Source organism: Bombina bombina, chromosome 11 (assembly GCF_027579735.1).
Source record: "Bombina bombina isolate aBomBom1 chromosome 11, aBomBom1.pri, whole genome shotgun sequence".
Taxonomy (NCBI): Eukaryota; Metazoa; Chordata; class Amphibia; order Anura; family Bombinatoridae; genus Bombina; species Bombina bombina.
This window is the reverse complement of record NC_069509.1, coordinates 127,675,282-127,692,851: the sequence shown is the minus strand read 5'-3', so window position 1 is coordinate 127,692,851 and position 17,570 is coordinate 127,675,282. Positions and strand designations below refer to the sequence as shown.

General features: G+C 37.2%; 2 protein-coding genes across 2 annotated transcripts in view; one reads left to right on the top strand and one right to left on the bottom strand.

Annotated features, from left to right (window-relative positions):
• The window catches only part of IFT140 (intraflagellar transport 140), a 519,705-nt gene that overhangs the window by 187,680 nt on the left and 314,455 nt on the right, over positions 1-17,570 (bottom strand). The gene's annotated exons all lie outside the window — the stretch shown is intronic.
• Positions 2,637-15,924, top strand: TMEM204 (transmembrane protein 204). Its single transcript, XM_053694548.1, has 3 exons — positions 2,637-3,650; positions 7,936-8,091; positions 13,119-15,924. Exons 1-3 carry the CDS (start codon positions 3,380-3,382, stop codon positions 13,361-13,363), a joined length of 672 nt encoding a protein of 223 aa, XP_053550523.1. The 5' UTR covers positions 2,637-3,379; the 3' UTR covers positions 13,364-15,924.

Genomic DNA, 17,570 nt, shown 5'->3' with positions numbered 1-17,570 from the left:
GAGTGCAAGAAATGGCTGCACTTACCCCAGATGCACCCAATCTGCCGTTCATAATGGCTGCAGAAAAGTGCTGTGTACGTCACAGCAGAGGATCTATGTGTGGAGCATATCAATGATCCAACAGGAGGAGGCTAACCTGCGGCAGGCTTGTGACTAACTAATTCACTGGGAGGGATTATGGCTTCTCTAGGGAGCGTGGGACAAAGGGCAAGTTTTACATAAAATCAGGAGGTGTTTAACGTTCCTTTTTAAAACTTTTCAAATATATTCTATAATCAAACGGAATTGGCCTCTTAGAATTCTAGTTGAAAAACATACCTAGGTAGGCTAAGGAGCAGCAATATACTATTGGGCTGTAGCTGTGATTGGTGGCTATACAAATGCCTCTTCTTATTGGCTCGCTAGGGGCCTGATGATCATAAGCTTTCTGATCTAGTGAGATTATCTAAGAAGTCTCACCAGCACTGCAGGGTCCCTCAAGGCATTTTAGAAAGATAGCATCTAGCTAAAAATAGAATGTGGATTTACTACACTAAGATGTATTATGTGCTCCTGTCTATTTGTTTGTTTTTATCCTAAATATTAAGAAACTTAAAAGTGTACTGCTTTAGCAAGTTATATTGGATGGAGTTTTGCTTCTGCAAAGGCCAATTGCAGTTGTAGAAAATCAGAAGGATATACATACAGGAAAGTCTACATCCTACATCTCCACCAGCATACTCTTACTGCACAAACTCTAAGTTGAAGCATGTGTAAGACGTATTCTTCACTTTACATGTCTGACACAAAGGTTGTGCCTTGTCATTTATAAGCACTGGCAGTCATCAACAGTGACATCACCACATTGTGAGTGATAACATCATGCCTAATAATGAATTGCACAGAAGTAGAGGCGCTTCCTCATGGTGCAGAGGGATCCCCTTCCAGAGACAATATCACAGCTCCCCTTATAAAACAGAGGGGCAAGTGTCTGTTGTGTGAAATAGGGGGTTATGCCCTTTCAAATGAGTGGTTGATAGGCTCTTAATGCATCACCTTCATCACTGCATACCATGGAGTTTTAGTGGGCCTAACTTATCCCCCATCTCACCCCTAGTACACTTAGAGGGGGAAAAACGACACCACGTTTGAAAGAGGGGAATCTGATCATCTGCTCACTAGATATAAAAACAGCATCATTTTGGAGAGTACAGGACATTATAGTGCCGTTATTTCCCCCTTAAATAAGATCACTCTTTTCAAAGCTGGGAATTCCCTCTTTGAAATCAGAAGTTGCATATCACTCTTTTGAAAGCTGGGAATTCCCTCTAAAATAAGAAGTCGCATGCAGGTAAAGCGTAAGAAAGAAGGACTCTTTCACGCCTACTTCCCTCCATGAGCCAGGCAAAACATAGATGAGTCAATTCTTTCCAATGATGGGTCTCACGTGCCTCTCAACTGGTAAGTTATTGCCATTTTTATTATCTAATATAGCTACCATTTAGGGGGCCAGAGTTGGAGCTACTATCTCATAAATGCAAACACACAACTATAGTTAAGAGCTGAAGATTAGGGTTCTGAAGAAACTCAAGCACCTCTATATAAGCACCATAAAGAGACAAGTGCTCTCCATTTTGAAAGTGGAAAACACAGTTCTTCATACACCCAGGTGGCAATTAGGTAATTATCATAAGAAGAAGAAATGATAGATCCATATGAAAATTGAACAATATTACGGTGGGTAGGGTCTCCCACAATACACAATGCGAGATTGGGAAAGAGGCTATCCACATATCCAGGTGCCTGTTGCTTTTCATATAATGGCACATACTTCTCAGCGTTGACTCTTTTTGGGTTTTACAACTCCAAAGACGCCTTTGGCACCCCCATACCTTTAGCAATATGTCATAAGACTCCTTGTTTGATAGAAGGGGTTTAGTCCTACTCATTTCCTGCATGCAGTGGCAAAGTGACAAATAATTGTGTTTTAATTTTCAATTGCTATTTTTTTTTATATATAAAACATACTATTATACTTCCATTAGCATAAATGCTTCTAATAAAAGTTATTAGTGTTTTTCTGCGGCATATGCACATATGCTGTGAGGGCCCCTGCACCAATATTCAAACACCACACATTCTCAGTGAGTCAGCAGTAACTTATATGACACAAATTACATTTTCAGAAGCAATACACACCACAACCACCTCTCTGAGCAGGCATGGTGTTTAAATGCTGGTGCCTGGGCCCTAGCAGCATATGTGCGTATGCTGCTGAAACACAGTAATAACTTTTACTAAAAGCATTTTTGCTAAAGGAGGTATATTCTAAAAATAATTCTATTTCAAAATGAAATGCACATTTCTATTTTGACCCTTTTATCCCTTTAAGTGGGTATTTATATGCTGCAGATCAATGGGGGGACCCAATCTTCATTAACATGTACGACCACTCTGCAGTGAATATTTGTACATCTGACGGCCATGCCAAAGGCAGCCCTGGCCCCTGTATACTCCGCTCCAGCTGTTCTGCTAGTCTTAAGAGGAATAAATAATGGATGTGAGTTAACCGAAAAGGGGATGGGGCTGTGAAAGGGGGCTTTAGCTTCCAGGAAATGCATCCTGCTTTGATTTCTCTGCTCTCAGATTATATCTGCCACCAAAGCTTGAAATAAAAACTCAAAGATTGGGAGGGAAGAAAACAAAAAGGAAAGGGAGGTGGGGAAAAAAGCAACACAAAAACAACCATTTCCTTTGCTCTGTTAGAGACAGAGAGGAAACAAATTAACAGAATACTATGCCAAATATATATATATATCTGTAAAAAAAACTTCCTATCAGCTGCTACTTCCAACCTCTCGCTCTGCCTCCCATCCCTTATACACAGACAGGACCTTGTGAGCACTCCATTTTTCATCCACTTACAGCTGGAATATCATTAACATCACTCTTTGTTGCTCAAGTTTCTGATTTTTCCATGAAGTTTGCTGAAAGATTAGCCGGTTTTAGGATCTGGGAAGTGTAGACCCTCACTTACATAAATTGCTTGTGAGCTGACAAGAGAGGGGTCACATCTGGAACACATCTGTCTCCTTGGAGTGTGAGAAGGAGAAAATCTGATTTTGGATTTTTTTTTGCTGGGGCTGTTAGTACAGAGGGGTCCAGACGGGAATGCTGTTGCATCGCAGAGGAGAGGAGGTGAAGGTTACTTTGCAAGAGTGTGGATAGAGTATAAGAGGAAGGCTGGTGGATCTTCTAAGACAGTTCACCCAGTTTCTTTTTCCTGGGGGACTGTCACCTCTCAGAATGAGTGGGGATGTCCTCTAGCCGCTCCTGACCCTGTGCAGTGCGGCCGGCGGGGGGCATCCCATTTGAGGGCAAAGGAATTAGGTAGTTGGCGATGGGCATGCAGAAGCTGGTGGCTCTGGCTGTTGCGGTGGCTTTGCTATCACTTATACTAAATAACATAGCTGCCTTTACCCCAAACTGGGTGTACCAAACATTAGAAGAGGGGCGCAAACGCAGTGTAGGGCTGTGGAAAATGTGCCTGGCTGGGAGAGTGGCACTGGGGACCTATGCTCGAAATGGGCAAATAGATGAAAGGGAATGCCACCCACTTGGATGGGGATCAGAACCATCTGGCTTACAGGAATCCCGCAACACAGTGAAATGTAAGTATCGCTACATAAAGCCAAGTTCACTACCTCCTTTTGCTTTATTTCCATACTCTCTGGAAAGCAAAGACGCATGTGACTCATCCATACAGCTGGGTTTAGTTTTATTTATCAGAACAGGATAATACAGTTATATGGATACAACACTCTATAACAAAACTACAAATAATGTTGCAAAACACTGCTGCCATAGATTACTAAAGACACGTGCACACTCCTGAGCTCTTATGAGCCTACCTAGTTGTACTCTTCAATAAAAGATACCAAGAGAACAAAGCAAATTTCATACCAGAAGTCAATTGGAAAGTTGTTTAAAATTGCATGCTCTTTCTGAATCATGGTAGTTTATTTTGACTTTACTGTCCCTTTAATGGACAATTATTTAATTTTTATATTTTTTTCTAACAACTGCCATTATTTTTCAAGATTCATTTTTTTACATTGTTTTTATTTCCATTAGCAGTTTCTTGTCCAGGACATTAGTATCTTACAGAAGACAAACATTTTCAGCTAGCTCACAGTAGTGCACTGCTGCTTTTAAACTGTTTTACCTATGTATTTAATCCATTTGAAGGGTTATATGCAAACAATAGTGCCACAATAAAATGCTTTAACATAGATCATTTTGATTTTGCAAATTTATGTCTCTTTAAAGCTTGAGACCAGAAATTCACTTCTGCTCTAGAGTTTTAAAATAGACAAAACAACTGATGGAAACCACAAGGTATTTACTGAGCATTTCCACTCTTCAAATGATAATTCTTAAGATAGACAGACCTTTCTACATAGAAATACTAAACTTTCATGATTCAGATAGGGCATGCAATTCTATTTACTTTAATCATCAAATTTGCTTTGTTCTCTTGGTATTCTTTGTTAAAAGCTAAACCTAGGTAGGCATATATGCCAATTTCTAAGCTGTTGAACTGCCTCTTATCTCAGTGCATTTTGATCATTTTCAGTTAGACATTGCTTGTTCTTGTGTGCCATATAGATAACATTGTGCTCACTTCTGTGGAGTTATTTATGGGTCAGCACTGATTGGCTAACATGCAAGTCTGTCAAAAGAACTACGATAAGGGGGCAGAGGCTGAGAAACAAGGTAATCACAGAGGTAAAACGTGTATTAATATTATAATGTTGGTTATGTAAAACTGAGGAATGGATAATAAAGGGATTATCTATCTTTTTAAACAATAAAAATTCTGGTGTAGACTGTCCCTTTAATTATTCGGCTCCTTAGAGTAACAGAGAAAATGGACTATGTTTTTACACTTGGAGAAGCCAGTTTACTGAATAGTGAATCTAGGCCCATCAAAATTAAAATAAACTCCATAAAATAAAAAATAAAAAATTTAAATGGGGCAAACTCCCAGCCTGCCCATCCTCTGAGTAAGGGGTCACACTCTCTTCCAAAATGAAAATATTTGGGAATGTTAGTTCTTCAATATAAACTGCTTCTTACTAACAAAGAGTTAAATATAAAATGCTTAACATGCATTAGGTCATGTAGTAAAAGTTTCATCATTATGCATTTTCCTTCCACCTCAACTCCCCCGCAACTATCCTAAGGTCAAATACCATATGTAGAATCAGGCTTTGAAGCAGTTTTTTTTTTACAATTTTTAACACTTTTTGCGCTAGTATAAGGGAACAGAGAATAGTTTTGAATTGCACCCTCATGTGCACAATAGTCTCGTGATTATAACTTTATTTTCCCCATTATCACATTTTTTAAGAAACGCTTTATAAAATGATAAAAAATAAACATTGGTCCCTGGTGTCTGTTGCAGATTTTATGAATTAAAAATCCATTAAAATATTTGTATCTTAACGTTGTAGCTAAGAAAGGGTTTTAGAAAATGTATTTTTCTTTGTATAACGGTTGTCCATATACTAAAAAAAACCACTATTTATTTTTATGCTTATGGGGCTTGCCAGTTCCAACCAATAAAACCGTGAGTTTCGCTTTTCAGGCAGCAAACTCCTGTGTCACAGTGCGGGCATGCAAAATGATTATAATTTTAGTGTGATGCTAATTTAAAAGGAGTCTATTTAAAAAACAGAAGTGATTTACTAAATACCAATAAATTCTTGCCCTTTAGGCAGGGTTCGTGTGTAGATTAATAAGAAATCGGCAACACAATTTTTTTTTTATATGTGGCTATGGAGTACTTTCCTGCAGAGTAAGAAACATGAACCCCCCTACAGAATTATATTCACCTAGATTTATAGGCGCTTGTGAGGGTTCTCATACTAAAGGAGAGATCATGTTCGAAATTCCTTGAGCCTCACTTTACCTATCTTTTCCAGGGTTTTGTTATAGGATATGAAACACAATTTTTTTCTTTCATGATTCAGCTAGATCATGCGATTTTAAACAACTTTCTAATTTACTTTTATTAAATATTTTCTTTGTTCTTTTGGTATCTTTTGTTGAAAAGCAGGGATGTAATGCTTAGGATCCAGACCGTTTCTCGAGCACTATATGGCAGCCGTTTTGCAAGAATGTTAAACATTTGCAAGAGCACTAGATGGCAACACTATATCCTGCCAAATAGTGCACCAGATGCCTACCTAGGTATCTTTTCAACACAGAATATCATGGAAACAAAGCAAATTTGATAATAGACGTAAATTGGAAACGTTTGCAAAATGGATATATTCCGCCTAAATGACAAAATAATTTTTTTTGTTTCATATCCCTTTAAAGTGTTATTTCTGTTATTAACATCTATGGCTTCCTGAGGTACCTGATTGGTGATTTCTTGCACACCAAATGTGAACTGATAACAACAGGAAAAACAATAATTACAGCCACAAACTAATAACTTTTTAAATTTGATCTCGTGGGATTTCACCATAATCTTGCGAGATGTCATCATAAAATTCCTTAAGACTGTGCTGCACATGTCAGATGCACACTGCCTTGCAAGTCCCAGGACTAGCATCCTGATTGGATGCTTAAATTGATAGGAAAGTCAAAATTAGTATGATTCAGATAGAGCATGCAATTTGACAAGGAAGTAACGTATTATGCCTTGAAACATCACTATTATGTAACTAGCTAAATTAATACAGGATTTTTTATTTTGTATCCAGAGAATATCGACATTTCTTGAGATATTCAATTCCCTGTCATATCCCCTTGGCAAGTAGTTGAATGTGGAAAAAGCAGGTTTTATAATCGATCACAAAAAAACTTTATTTCCAGAGTTTGAAGTAATTGTAAAGTTGAATGATTTAAAGACCGATTTTGTAAAATACTCTTAAAACACATCAACGATCCTCCGCCCGCATCTCCTTTAGTATTGAGCAGATTGATGACGAATCTGGCTTCCTCCAATCGTTGTGTGCCCCTCTAGCTGGACGCCAAAGGGGCCACTCAATGATTGGAGGAAGCTGGATTCGTCTTCAATCTGCTAACTATAGCAGGAGCTGCGCGTTGAGGATCGCCGGAGGGTCTGTTTTTCATAAGGAAAAGGTATTTAAAAAAAGAAGATTCATTGTAAAGTTTAATGAATGAAAGAGTATTTTTAGATACCGGGCACTTATTCATTAAACTTTGCAATCACTTTAAATCAATCATTCAACTTTACAATCACTTTAAGTTTCCTATCAAATCAAAAGATGAAAATTCCTCAATCAAATCACATTGCATATTAGATTACATTGAATTTTATTATATTATTAAATTCTGTGGAGTGGGGACATTTCATTTGGGAATTAATATAGAAGGATTTTTTCATAGGAAAAAAAAACGTAAGTGTGCGCACCAGAAATGCTTGTGTAAGGTTAAATGCCGACAGTGTATGCTATCGGCATTTAGCGAGGTCGAGCAGGCTCGCCCGTTATTAAATCTACCCCAGAGTCCATATGCCTGAGCATGTTGTGTGTGAATATGCATTTACTTGTGTAGTAAAGTGTATAGTGAGTATCTTACTTCTACATACATATGCTACAGGACATTGCTGCAAATACATTACTGCCCCCAGGTACAGTAACATACAGTCCAATATCTGGGACTAAAACTCCCACAAACCTCTGCTGCTACTGAGAATGTCTTGATTACTTTTTCCAGCTGTGTGCTTCTCCGGAGCATCATCTAAACCTATGGCAACTTTAAAGGGATATGAAAGCCAATTTTTTTTTTCTTTCATAATTTTTTTACTTTTTAATGCTAGTGATGAGGATTTTACACATTTATTATTATTATTATTATTATTATACAGCCATTTTTGTCATCCTATAATTAATATATTCTCTTCTCTATCTTTTCCAGTGCAGTTTGACATGATGAGAGCCTGTAATCTGATTGCTACAGTTGCCCTGACGGTTGGACAGATCATTTTTTTAATGGGTCTGGTGGGGATGACCATTGTGTCTCAAGATGCACAGTGGTTTGAAGAAGCTATAGCAGCATTATTTCAGCTAGCAAGTAAGTAAAAAGAACCCACTTATATAAAATGTTTAAAGGGACAGTCTACACCAGAATTTTCATTATTTAAAAAGATAGATAATCCCTTTATTACCCATTCCCCGGTTTTGCATAACCAACAGTTATATTAATATATGTTTTCTCTCTGTGATTACCTTGTATCTAAACCTCTGCAGACTGCCCCCTTATCTCAGTGCTTTTGACAGACATGCAGTGTAGCCAATCAGTGCAGACTCCTAAATTACTTCACGGGAGTGAGCACAATGTTATCTATATAACACACATGAACTAGTACTAGCTGTGAAAAACTGCCAAAATGCTCTGAGCTAAGAGGCGGTTTTCAACGGTTTAGAAATCAGTTTGAGCCTACCTAGGTTTAGCTTTTCAAAAATACCACCAAGGGAACGAAGCAAATATAAAGGGACAGTCTACACCAGAATATTAATTGTTTTAAAAGATAGATAATTCCTTTATTACCCATTCCCTAATTTTGCATAACCAACACAGTTATATTAATACACTGTTAACCTCTGTGATTATCTTGTATCTAAGCCTGTGCAGACTGCCCCCTTATTTCAGTTCTTTTGACAGACTTGCATTTTAGCCAATTAGTGCTGGCTCCTAGGAACTCCACGTGCATGAGCACAGTGTTATCTATATGAAACACATGCACTAACACCATCTAGTGGTGAAAAACTGTCAAAATGCCCTGAGCTAAGAGGCGGCCTTTAAGGTCTTCGAAATTAGCATATGAACCTCCTAGATTTAGCTTTCAACTAAGAATACCAAGTGAACAAAGCAAAATTGGTGATAAAAGTAAATTGGAAAATTGTTTAAAATCACATGCCCTATCTGAATAATGAAAGTTTATTTTGGACTAGACTGTCCCTTTAATTATAAAAGGCAATTGGAAAGTTGTTTAAAATTGCATGCCCTATCTGAATCATGAAAGTTTAATTTTGACGAGACTGTCCCTTTAATTACCCATAGTAAAGAAAGAAAAAAAAAACTTTGTGCTGCAGTGAATGTGTGGAATATAACACTCTATTAACCAATTTATAACAAAATGGCCTTAGCAGAAAAGGAAACCTAGGTTACAACATGGTGGCAGCCTTTGCTTTATGGACACTTAAACTTTACTACTTCATTCAATACTTAAACAAATAATATCATTTTAAAAACTACATCTGCAAATTATTCTTATGCTAATTTTTGCTTTGAATTATGTCATTCGAACTGGCATTTATTTAGAGCCAGATTACATGTGGAGCACTATTTAAGGGCAAGATTACAAGTGGAGCTGTAACGTGCGCCCATAACGGGAGAAACGTGCTCGTTTATAGGCGTACGTTAAATAACCAGTCATTAGAAGTGGCTGGTCAATGCTCCCCCGTGAGCTTGCGGGAGCCCTTTGCGTAATTAACCAGAGGTCAGACCTCTGGTAAATTAAAAAATTGTGCCCCAATTGCCTCCACCCCCCGAATATAAGGGCTTAAAGTGAGGGGATGTGGGGCACTGAAAAGTGCCTTTACCGTGAAGTCTATGGGGACTGTGTTTTTACTTGAAATATATATGTATATGCTTATATACCATATATATTTAAGTGTTAATATGTTTATATACACATATAAACACATAAATATATATGTATATATTCATATACATATTTTAATTTGCTGCGTGACTTACCCCCTGCGCAGTGCTAGGTTCTTTGCCGCGTCTCATGCATCAGAACGAGGCCCCAATTGGAGCCTATAGAAGCGAGCTCTCGTGAGGGCATAGAAACAAGCCCATTTGTGGTTCAGCACCTGAGTAGTGCTTGCTGATTGGTGGCTACATTTAGTCACCAATCAGCAAGCGCTACCCAGGTGCTGAACTGAAAATGGGCCGGCTCCTATGCTTACATTCCTGTGTTTTCAGATAAAGATAGCAAGAGAACGAAGAAAAAATTATAATAGGAGTAAATTAGGAAGTTGCTTAAAAAGTGTATTGTCTATCTGAACCATGAAAGAAACAAATTGTGTTTTATGTCCCTTTAATTAAACCTTTTTTTTTTCTTTTTTTTTTTAAATGTATTTGTTATTTCTACATTGTTTTTCTGTGTAGAAAACGTAAAAGAAAGCACAAATATTTATAGTTAATACCAGATTTTTGGATAAAATTCTCCCACACTACTAATCAATTATTTGTAATTAGTGCTAAATAAGAGAGCTACTTTCACTTTCTGCTTTTTATTGAATATGTAGCATGCACATAAAATGCTAAGGTAAAACAAGTTAACCAACAACTTGTCAAAACAAACAGAACATTACCGATTTCTTTAGGCTGAGCCCAAAGTAAAGCATAATGCACATTCAGCAGCCGTTACTATGTAATCTGGACATACAGTGGGGCATATTTAGCAAGCTCCGAATGGAGCTTGATGCCCCGTGTTTCTGGCGAGCCTGCAGGGTTGATTGACACCCTCCTGCTGGCGGCCTATTGGCTGCGAGTCTGCAGGGGGTGGCGTTGCAGCAGCAGCTCTTGTGAGCTGCTGGTGCAATGCTGAATACGGCGAGCATAATGCACATTCAGCAGCCGTTACTATGTAATCTGGACATACAGTGGGGCATATTTAGCAAGCTCCGAATGGAGCTTGATGCCCCGTGTTTCTGGCGAGCCTGCAGGCTCGCCAGAAACAGCAGTTATGAAGCAGCGGTCACAAAAACCGCCGCTCCATAACCTGTCTGCCTGCTCTGAGCAGGCGGACAGACATCGCCGGAAATCAACCCGATCGAGTACGATCGGGTTGATTGACACCCTCCTGCTGGTGGCCTATCGGCCGCGAGTCTGTAGGGGGCGGCGTTGCGCCAGCAGCTCTTGTGAGCTGCTGGTGCAATGCTGAATACGGCGAGCGTATTGCTCGCCGTATTCAGCGAGGTCTGTCGGACCTGATCCGCACTGTCGGATCAGGTCCGACAGACCTTGATAACTTGGGGCCAGTATGCGTTTAATCCTGCAGAAGCCATAACTAAATTCCAGCTCAAGTAGCTCCAAAATAATGTAGTTACTGAGCAGGAAAGAATAAGCCAACTAAAAGTAGCATATGCAGGTAGCAGCCAATCAATAGCTATTTCCTGCTCAGGAGCTACAATGTGGTGTCGATCACAAGCAGAACTTAAGCTATAATTAAATCTTTACATGCTCTAATTAATATATGTATTTAGAATGTCTTTTTAAGCTGCTTTTTTAAAATAAAATACAAAAATATTCCTGCTCCCAATTTTTCTTTTATGCTCCAAGCTTTCAAGGTCCAGTTTGCATAACAGGTAGTAACAGGCATTTCCTCCTCCTGTATGGGGACATCCTGGCGCCCTCCAGTCTCTGTCCCTCGGCCCAGCATCCACAACAGACGGCAGCACAAAAAGAGGAAACGTGGGGAAGGCTAAAAATAGCTGCAGGGAGCGTGCATGCCGCTGTTTGCCAGCGAGAGACAAAATAACAACAGTTTCCTTCCCATGCAAAATAGATGGAGAGGCATTGTCAAACACTGACAATATCACATAGTGTAGTATATTTAATCAGTGTGACTTACAATCATTACAGAGTTCTTGGAATGGTATTACTTCATCCTCAACGACCCATAACAAATATTAAGAAGGGTGATGCTTTAACCCAAACAGATCAAGTAAAGGCTCTTTTATAAAAGGGACATGATACCCAAATGTTGAAGCACATAAAAGTGATGCAGCATAGCTATAAAGAGGTGACTAGAAAAAATCATTTGAACATCTCTATGTGTAAAAGTATTAACACCCCACTGTAAAGAGAATTTAAGCAGCCAATCAGAATGCTTGTCCCAGGACAAGCTAGGGAGTGTGCATCTGTCATGTGCTGGCACAGTCATGTTCTTTTCCTATTCAGTTTAAGTAAGTTCTAAGAAATCTCATGAGATTTCAGTGAAATCTCACAGCAAAGGCAAAGCATTACCTCAGCACTGATTGGCTATTGTTTTTTTTTTCAACTTGCAGCTGGACAGCAGCTGAAGTATAACTGTTTACACGGCACTATCTTCCTTTTTTACATAGAGATGTTCAGGTGATATTTTATTGTCAGCTTTTTACTACTATGCTACATCCATTTGAAGTGATTTAGTATATGAGTATTATGTCCCTTTAAAGACAGATCTGCTTATTTTAAAGATAAGATTTTCTGAACATTCCAAGTAGTTGATTTTTTTGTGAGGGGGGGCATATTTCTATTTATATGTAGGTACATATATAAAAAAAAAAGAAATTAAAAATCTTAAATTTCTTTTCAGAAACTTACAAGATTATCAAATGTGTATATGTTTAAACAAACTAAACTATATATAACCTTATATGGGGATATTAAACATATAAAACACCCATAATGCATATGAAAAAGAACTATATAAAGCATGTTATACATATAGGTTATTTGCTGGTACAAAACACCCTCAGCTTTATTAATGGTGAGAGGCCCCAGAAGCATTAATCTATCTATCTATCTATCTATCTATCTATCTATCTATCTATCTATCTATCTATCTATCTATCTATCAGCACAACAGCATTTCTTTTAAAGAGAAAAAACTATAATATATTTCGAAATGTCCTCTTTTAGATGTAATAAAGAAAAAAAAATGACTTTAAAGGGGTATACAAGTGCAAATATAAAAATGACAGCATGCTATTCCTGGACTAATGCTTTTCCTTAACTATGTAATTAACCCCCTTCAAACAGGTTAAACACATACCTAAAACACAGTTTGAGAGCCACAATGCGTTGTCACTCCTGAGTTGTACACATTCAGTTAAACAATAAGGAGTGACATATTCAGATAGCTATCAGCGGTAAACCTCATAAGGGTGTTAAACACAGGTAGAGCACTTAAGCTTGCGCCTAACGCATAAGAACATGTAGTATGCCCCTTTAAGATAATTAAGTTAGATTGCAGACATTATTTGATACTAAACATAAAAAATATCTATGTCTAACACTTTCTTATGTTTTGCTGTTTGCAGGTTTTGTTCTGGTCATTGGATTGGTGACATTTTACCGTATTGGACCTAACACCTATTTATCCTGGTCCTGCTACCTGGACATTGGAGCTTGCTTGCTTGCGACACTAGCTGCCGCTATTCTCATCTGGAATATCCTCCATCGCCGAGAGGACTGCATGGCTCCTCGCGTCATCGTCATCAGCCGCAGTCTTACTGCGCGCTTTCGCAGAGGACTAGAGAATGATTACGTGGAGTCACCATGCTGATAGCGGGCTAGGTGTAGAATTCATCAAAAAAAATGGCAAAGCAGTCATCAATAAAAACAGGAAACGGAACAGCCGAGTGAAAACCTCTAATTATAGAACTTAAAAATATATATTTTGTCCTTCTTAATGGTTTATGAGGAGGACTTGGAAACTAAAGTGGTGAAAAAGACTCCCTATGATAAAAAATACGCAAAGACTTGAATTAATGGAATATACAGCATCAAGATCATATAACAAACATTCATAAAGTTGCAGCGAGGAGTTATTTGGGGTTTTAGAAAGTCTACGTGGATACAAATCATGAATATATTTGTGTTTTTTTAATATATATTTGGTACCTAAAAATCTAAAACAGTGGACACTATAGCAATGTTTTCTTGGCTACATGGTGGAAATTCTAGAAACGGAATACTCTCAACGTTGATGTTTTTTTTTGTTTATTTAAATATTTTACAGAACTACCAAATGTATTTGAGAGTTCCTCTAGGTCTGATCCCACAGAATCTAATATTCACTTCCACATAGAATGAACTTTTAAAGAGGCGTGAAAGGCACAATTGTTTCAACGTTCATATGGAAGAGCAGGAATTATAAAGGCAGCACATATTTTTTTTTGCATTGAAAATATTACATACAAGCTATTTAAAATTAATTGAAACCAGCAGGAAATGCATGTTTGTACATAAATTATACCAAAGTATCCATTGCTTAGTTCTTTATAGAAACAGCCCTTGCAGTTTTATTGGCTGACAGGGACAAGTCTCCACAAGCCTCAAAACAAAAACTAGTTGTTTCAGCGCAAGAAAATCAAATCTGAAAAAAACAATTTTAAAATGTCCTCTTTAAAGAGACAGTAAAGTCAAAATTAAACTTAAATAGATTGGATAGAGCATGACATTTTAAACAACTTTCTAATTAAGTTCTGTTATCAATTTTGCTTAATTCGCTTGGTATCTTTTGTTAAAGAGTAAACCTAGGTGAGCTCAGGAGTGTGCACGTGTCTTTAGCCATCTGGTTGCAGTGTTTGAAAACAATGTTTATAGCAATGTTCTAACACGACTGCTATAAAATGCTACAGACACTCTACGGCAGCAGAGTTTGCAACTATAACATTGTTTTAAACATTCTTGCATACATTGTTGCCAGATGGTTAAGAAAACGTGCACTCTCCTGAGCTCACCTAGGATACACTTTAACAAAGGGTACGAGAACTATGCAATATTTATAATAGAAATAAATTGGAAAATTAAAATGTCATGCTCTACCTGAATCATGGTAGCTTAATTTTGACTAGACTGTCCCTTTAAGATGCAACAAAAATGCCTTTCATGTGCCTTTAAAGAAATTTAGCACTTTTTCTCCATCAGATTAGTAAAATAATGTGTATATGTGTATGAAGCTATAAGCAGGGTGTTTATTTGAGTTAAAGGGACATGAGGCACAATTTTTTTCTTTCATGATTCAGATAGAGCATTCAGTTTTAAACAACGTTCCAATTTACTTTTTAAAGCTAACTCCCAGTAGTGCATTGCAGCTTCTAAACCTACATAGGTATGCTTTTTAACAAAAGATACAAAAGAGAACAAAGCTAATTAGATAATACAAGTAAATTGGAAAGTTGATCAATATTGAATACTCTTTCATGAAAGAAAATAAAAATTAGGTTTCATGTCCCTTTAAAGGGATAGTAAACCCAAATATTTTGTTTCATGATTCAGACAGAGCATGCAATTTTAAGCAACTTTCTAATTTACTCCTATTATCAATTTTTTTTCATTCTCTTGGAATCTTTATTTGAAAAAGCAAGAATGAAAGCTTTGGAGCCGGCCTATTTTTGGTTCAGTATCCTGGATAGGGCTTGCTGATTGGTGTCTAAATGTAGCAATCCAATCAGCAAGCTCTACCCAGGCGCTGAACCAAAAATGGGCCGGCTCCTTAGCTTAAGATTCCTGCTTTTTCAAATAAAGATACCAAGAGAATGAAGAAAAAAATCATAATAGGAGTAAACTAGAAAGTTGGTTAACCTCTTAAGGACATATGACGGAATTTTTCCGTCATAAAACAATTGAGCAAACTGAAAGCTGTGTCCTTAAAGGGTTAAAATTGCTGCTCTAGCTGAATCATGAAAGAAAATATTTGGGTTTCATGTCCCTTTAATGTCAAATGGTTCTGAGATTCAATAGTTATTGTATGGCAGAAAGCTGCTTAGAAAATATAGAAATGTATTTTTTATTCTTAAACTATTTCCATATAATTCAAGTTTCACATCTGAAAACAAATATAAAGGATGAAAAAATATCACCAATGTTATAAACTATTAATGTAAATGAATATAAAATAACAGCACAATTTAATGGTTATTATTATTTATCATCTGGTTCTTGTAAAGCCTAAATAAATGAACATGTAAAAAAATCTTTATATGGATAAATCTCAGTTTATTAAATACTGCAACCCATGTACGTCTCTTTTAAAGGGACATATTGCTCAAAATGTTTTCTATCATGTATGTAAAAAAGCCAGCAGTTAACCATATTAAAGGGACAGTCTACTCCAACAAATGTTTATTGTTTGAAAAGATAGATAATTCCATATTACCCATTCCCCAGTTTTGCACAGCCAACATGGTTATATTATACTTTTTACCTTGTATCTAAGCCTCTTCTGACAGCCCCCTTATCACATGGCTATTTATTTATTATCCATTGACTTAAATTTTAGTCAATTGGGGCTGTGTCCTGCATAACTCCACTGGAAGTGAGCACAATGTTATCTATATGGACAAATTAATTAGCAGTATCTTGTTGTGAAAAGCTAATACAATTGCATGATGTAATAGGCTTAGGTAGTGGCTTAGAAACAGACAGACATTTAGAGGTTTAAAGGTTATAAAGTAAATTAATGTAACAATGTTGGTTGTGCAAAGCTGGGGAACGAGTAGGAAAGACGTTATCTATCTTTTTAAACAATAACAATTTAGGTGTAGACTGTCCCTTTAATAGTAGGGCTAAGAAAAGCTAAACAAACAGGAAGTTTACAACTGTGTTCTGGAACTTTGATTTTTTTTAAATACTTTCTCTACTAGATGAATTAGAGAAAATTAGTGTATCATGTCCCTTTAATTACAATCATCAAGTATTATTTAGAAACTATAGCCTAAATAATACTTTGACATAAAATTGTCCAAATACAATAAAAGGCTTAACCCCTTAATGACCACAATGTACCCTGTATGTCACTGGTCGTTAAGGGTTTTTTCAGGACATAATAGCACAAGTCTAGCAAGAACACGCTATTAATTCCCTCCCTCCAGAAGGCTTTGTGGAATAGAGCAGTCTTAACGCTGGTGGCAAGACCGCGCTATAAAACAATCAAGTTCCAAAAAAAGGCCAGCGACATACAGGGTACGTCGCTGGTCCTTAAGGGGTTAATCTTAAACCTCAAAGAGAGAATGTGAACTAATTATTGAAAGAAGTTAAATACAATAAGTATATTTGTCAGCATTCTGGGTCCCAGTCTTAAAGGGATATGAAACCCAAATTTTTTCTTTCATGATTCGGATAGAGCACGTAATTTTAAGAAGCTTTCTAATGTTCTATTTTTTCTCCATTTTTCTTCGTTCTCTTGATATCTTTATTTTAAAAAGCAGGAATGTAAGCTTAGGAGCTAGCCGATTTTTTATTCAGCACCCTCGGTAGCGCTTGCTGATTGGTAACTACATTTAGCCACCAATCTGCAAGCGCTACCCAGGTGCTGAACCAAAAATGGTCCGGCTCCTAAGCTTACATTCCGGAAAAAGAAAAACACAGAGGCGCCACAATAGCCAAGTACCACCAAACCAAGAGATTATAATGATAAAACCGATATGTACTCACAAACATGATGCACCCAATGGTGCTAGTGGGGCAGGCTGGAACTTCGCAGTAGTTGTTTTTTTATACATATTGTTTATTGTGTATATTTTATTGCTGTCGCATAGATTAGGAAGCGCCCCCTATGGGAGGTTTGCATTAGGGCAACTTGCCCATTTTTTTTTTATTAAGCTTACATTCCTGCTTTTCAAATAAAGATATCAAGAGAATGGAGAATAATTGATAATAGGAGTAAATCAGAAAGTTGCTTAAAATTGCATGCTCTATCTAATTTGTGAAAGAAAAAAATTGTGTTTCATATCCCTTTAAAAATTTTTATATTGGATTTTATGATC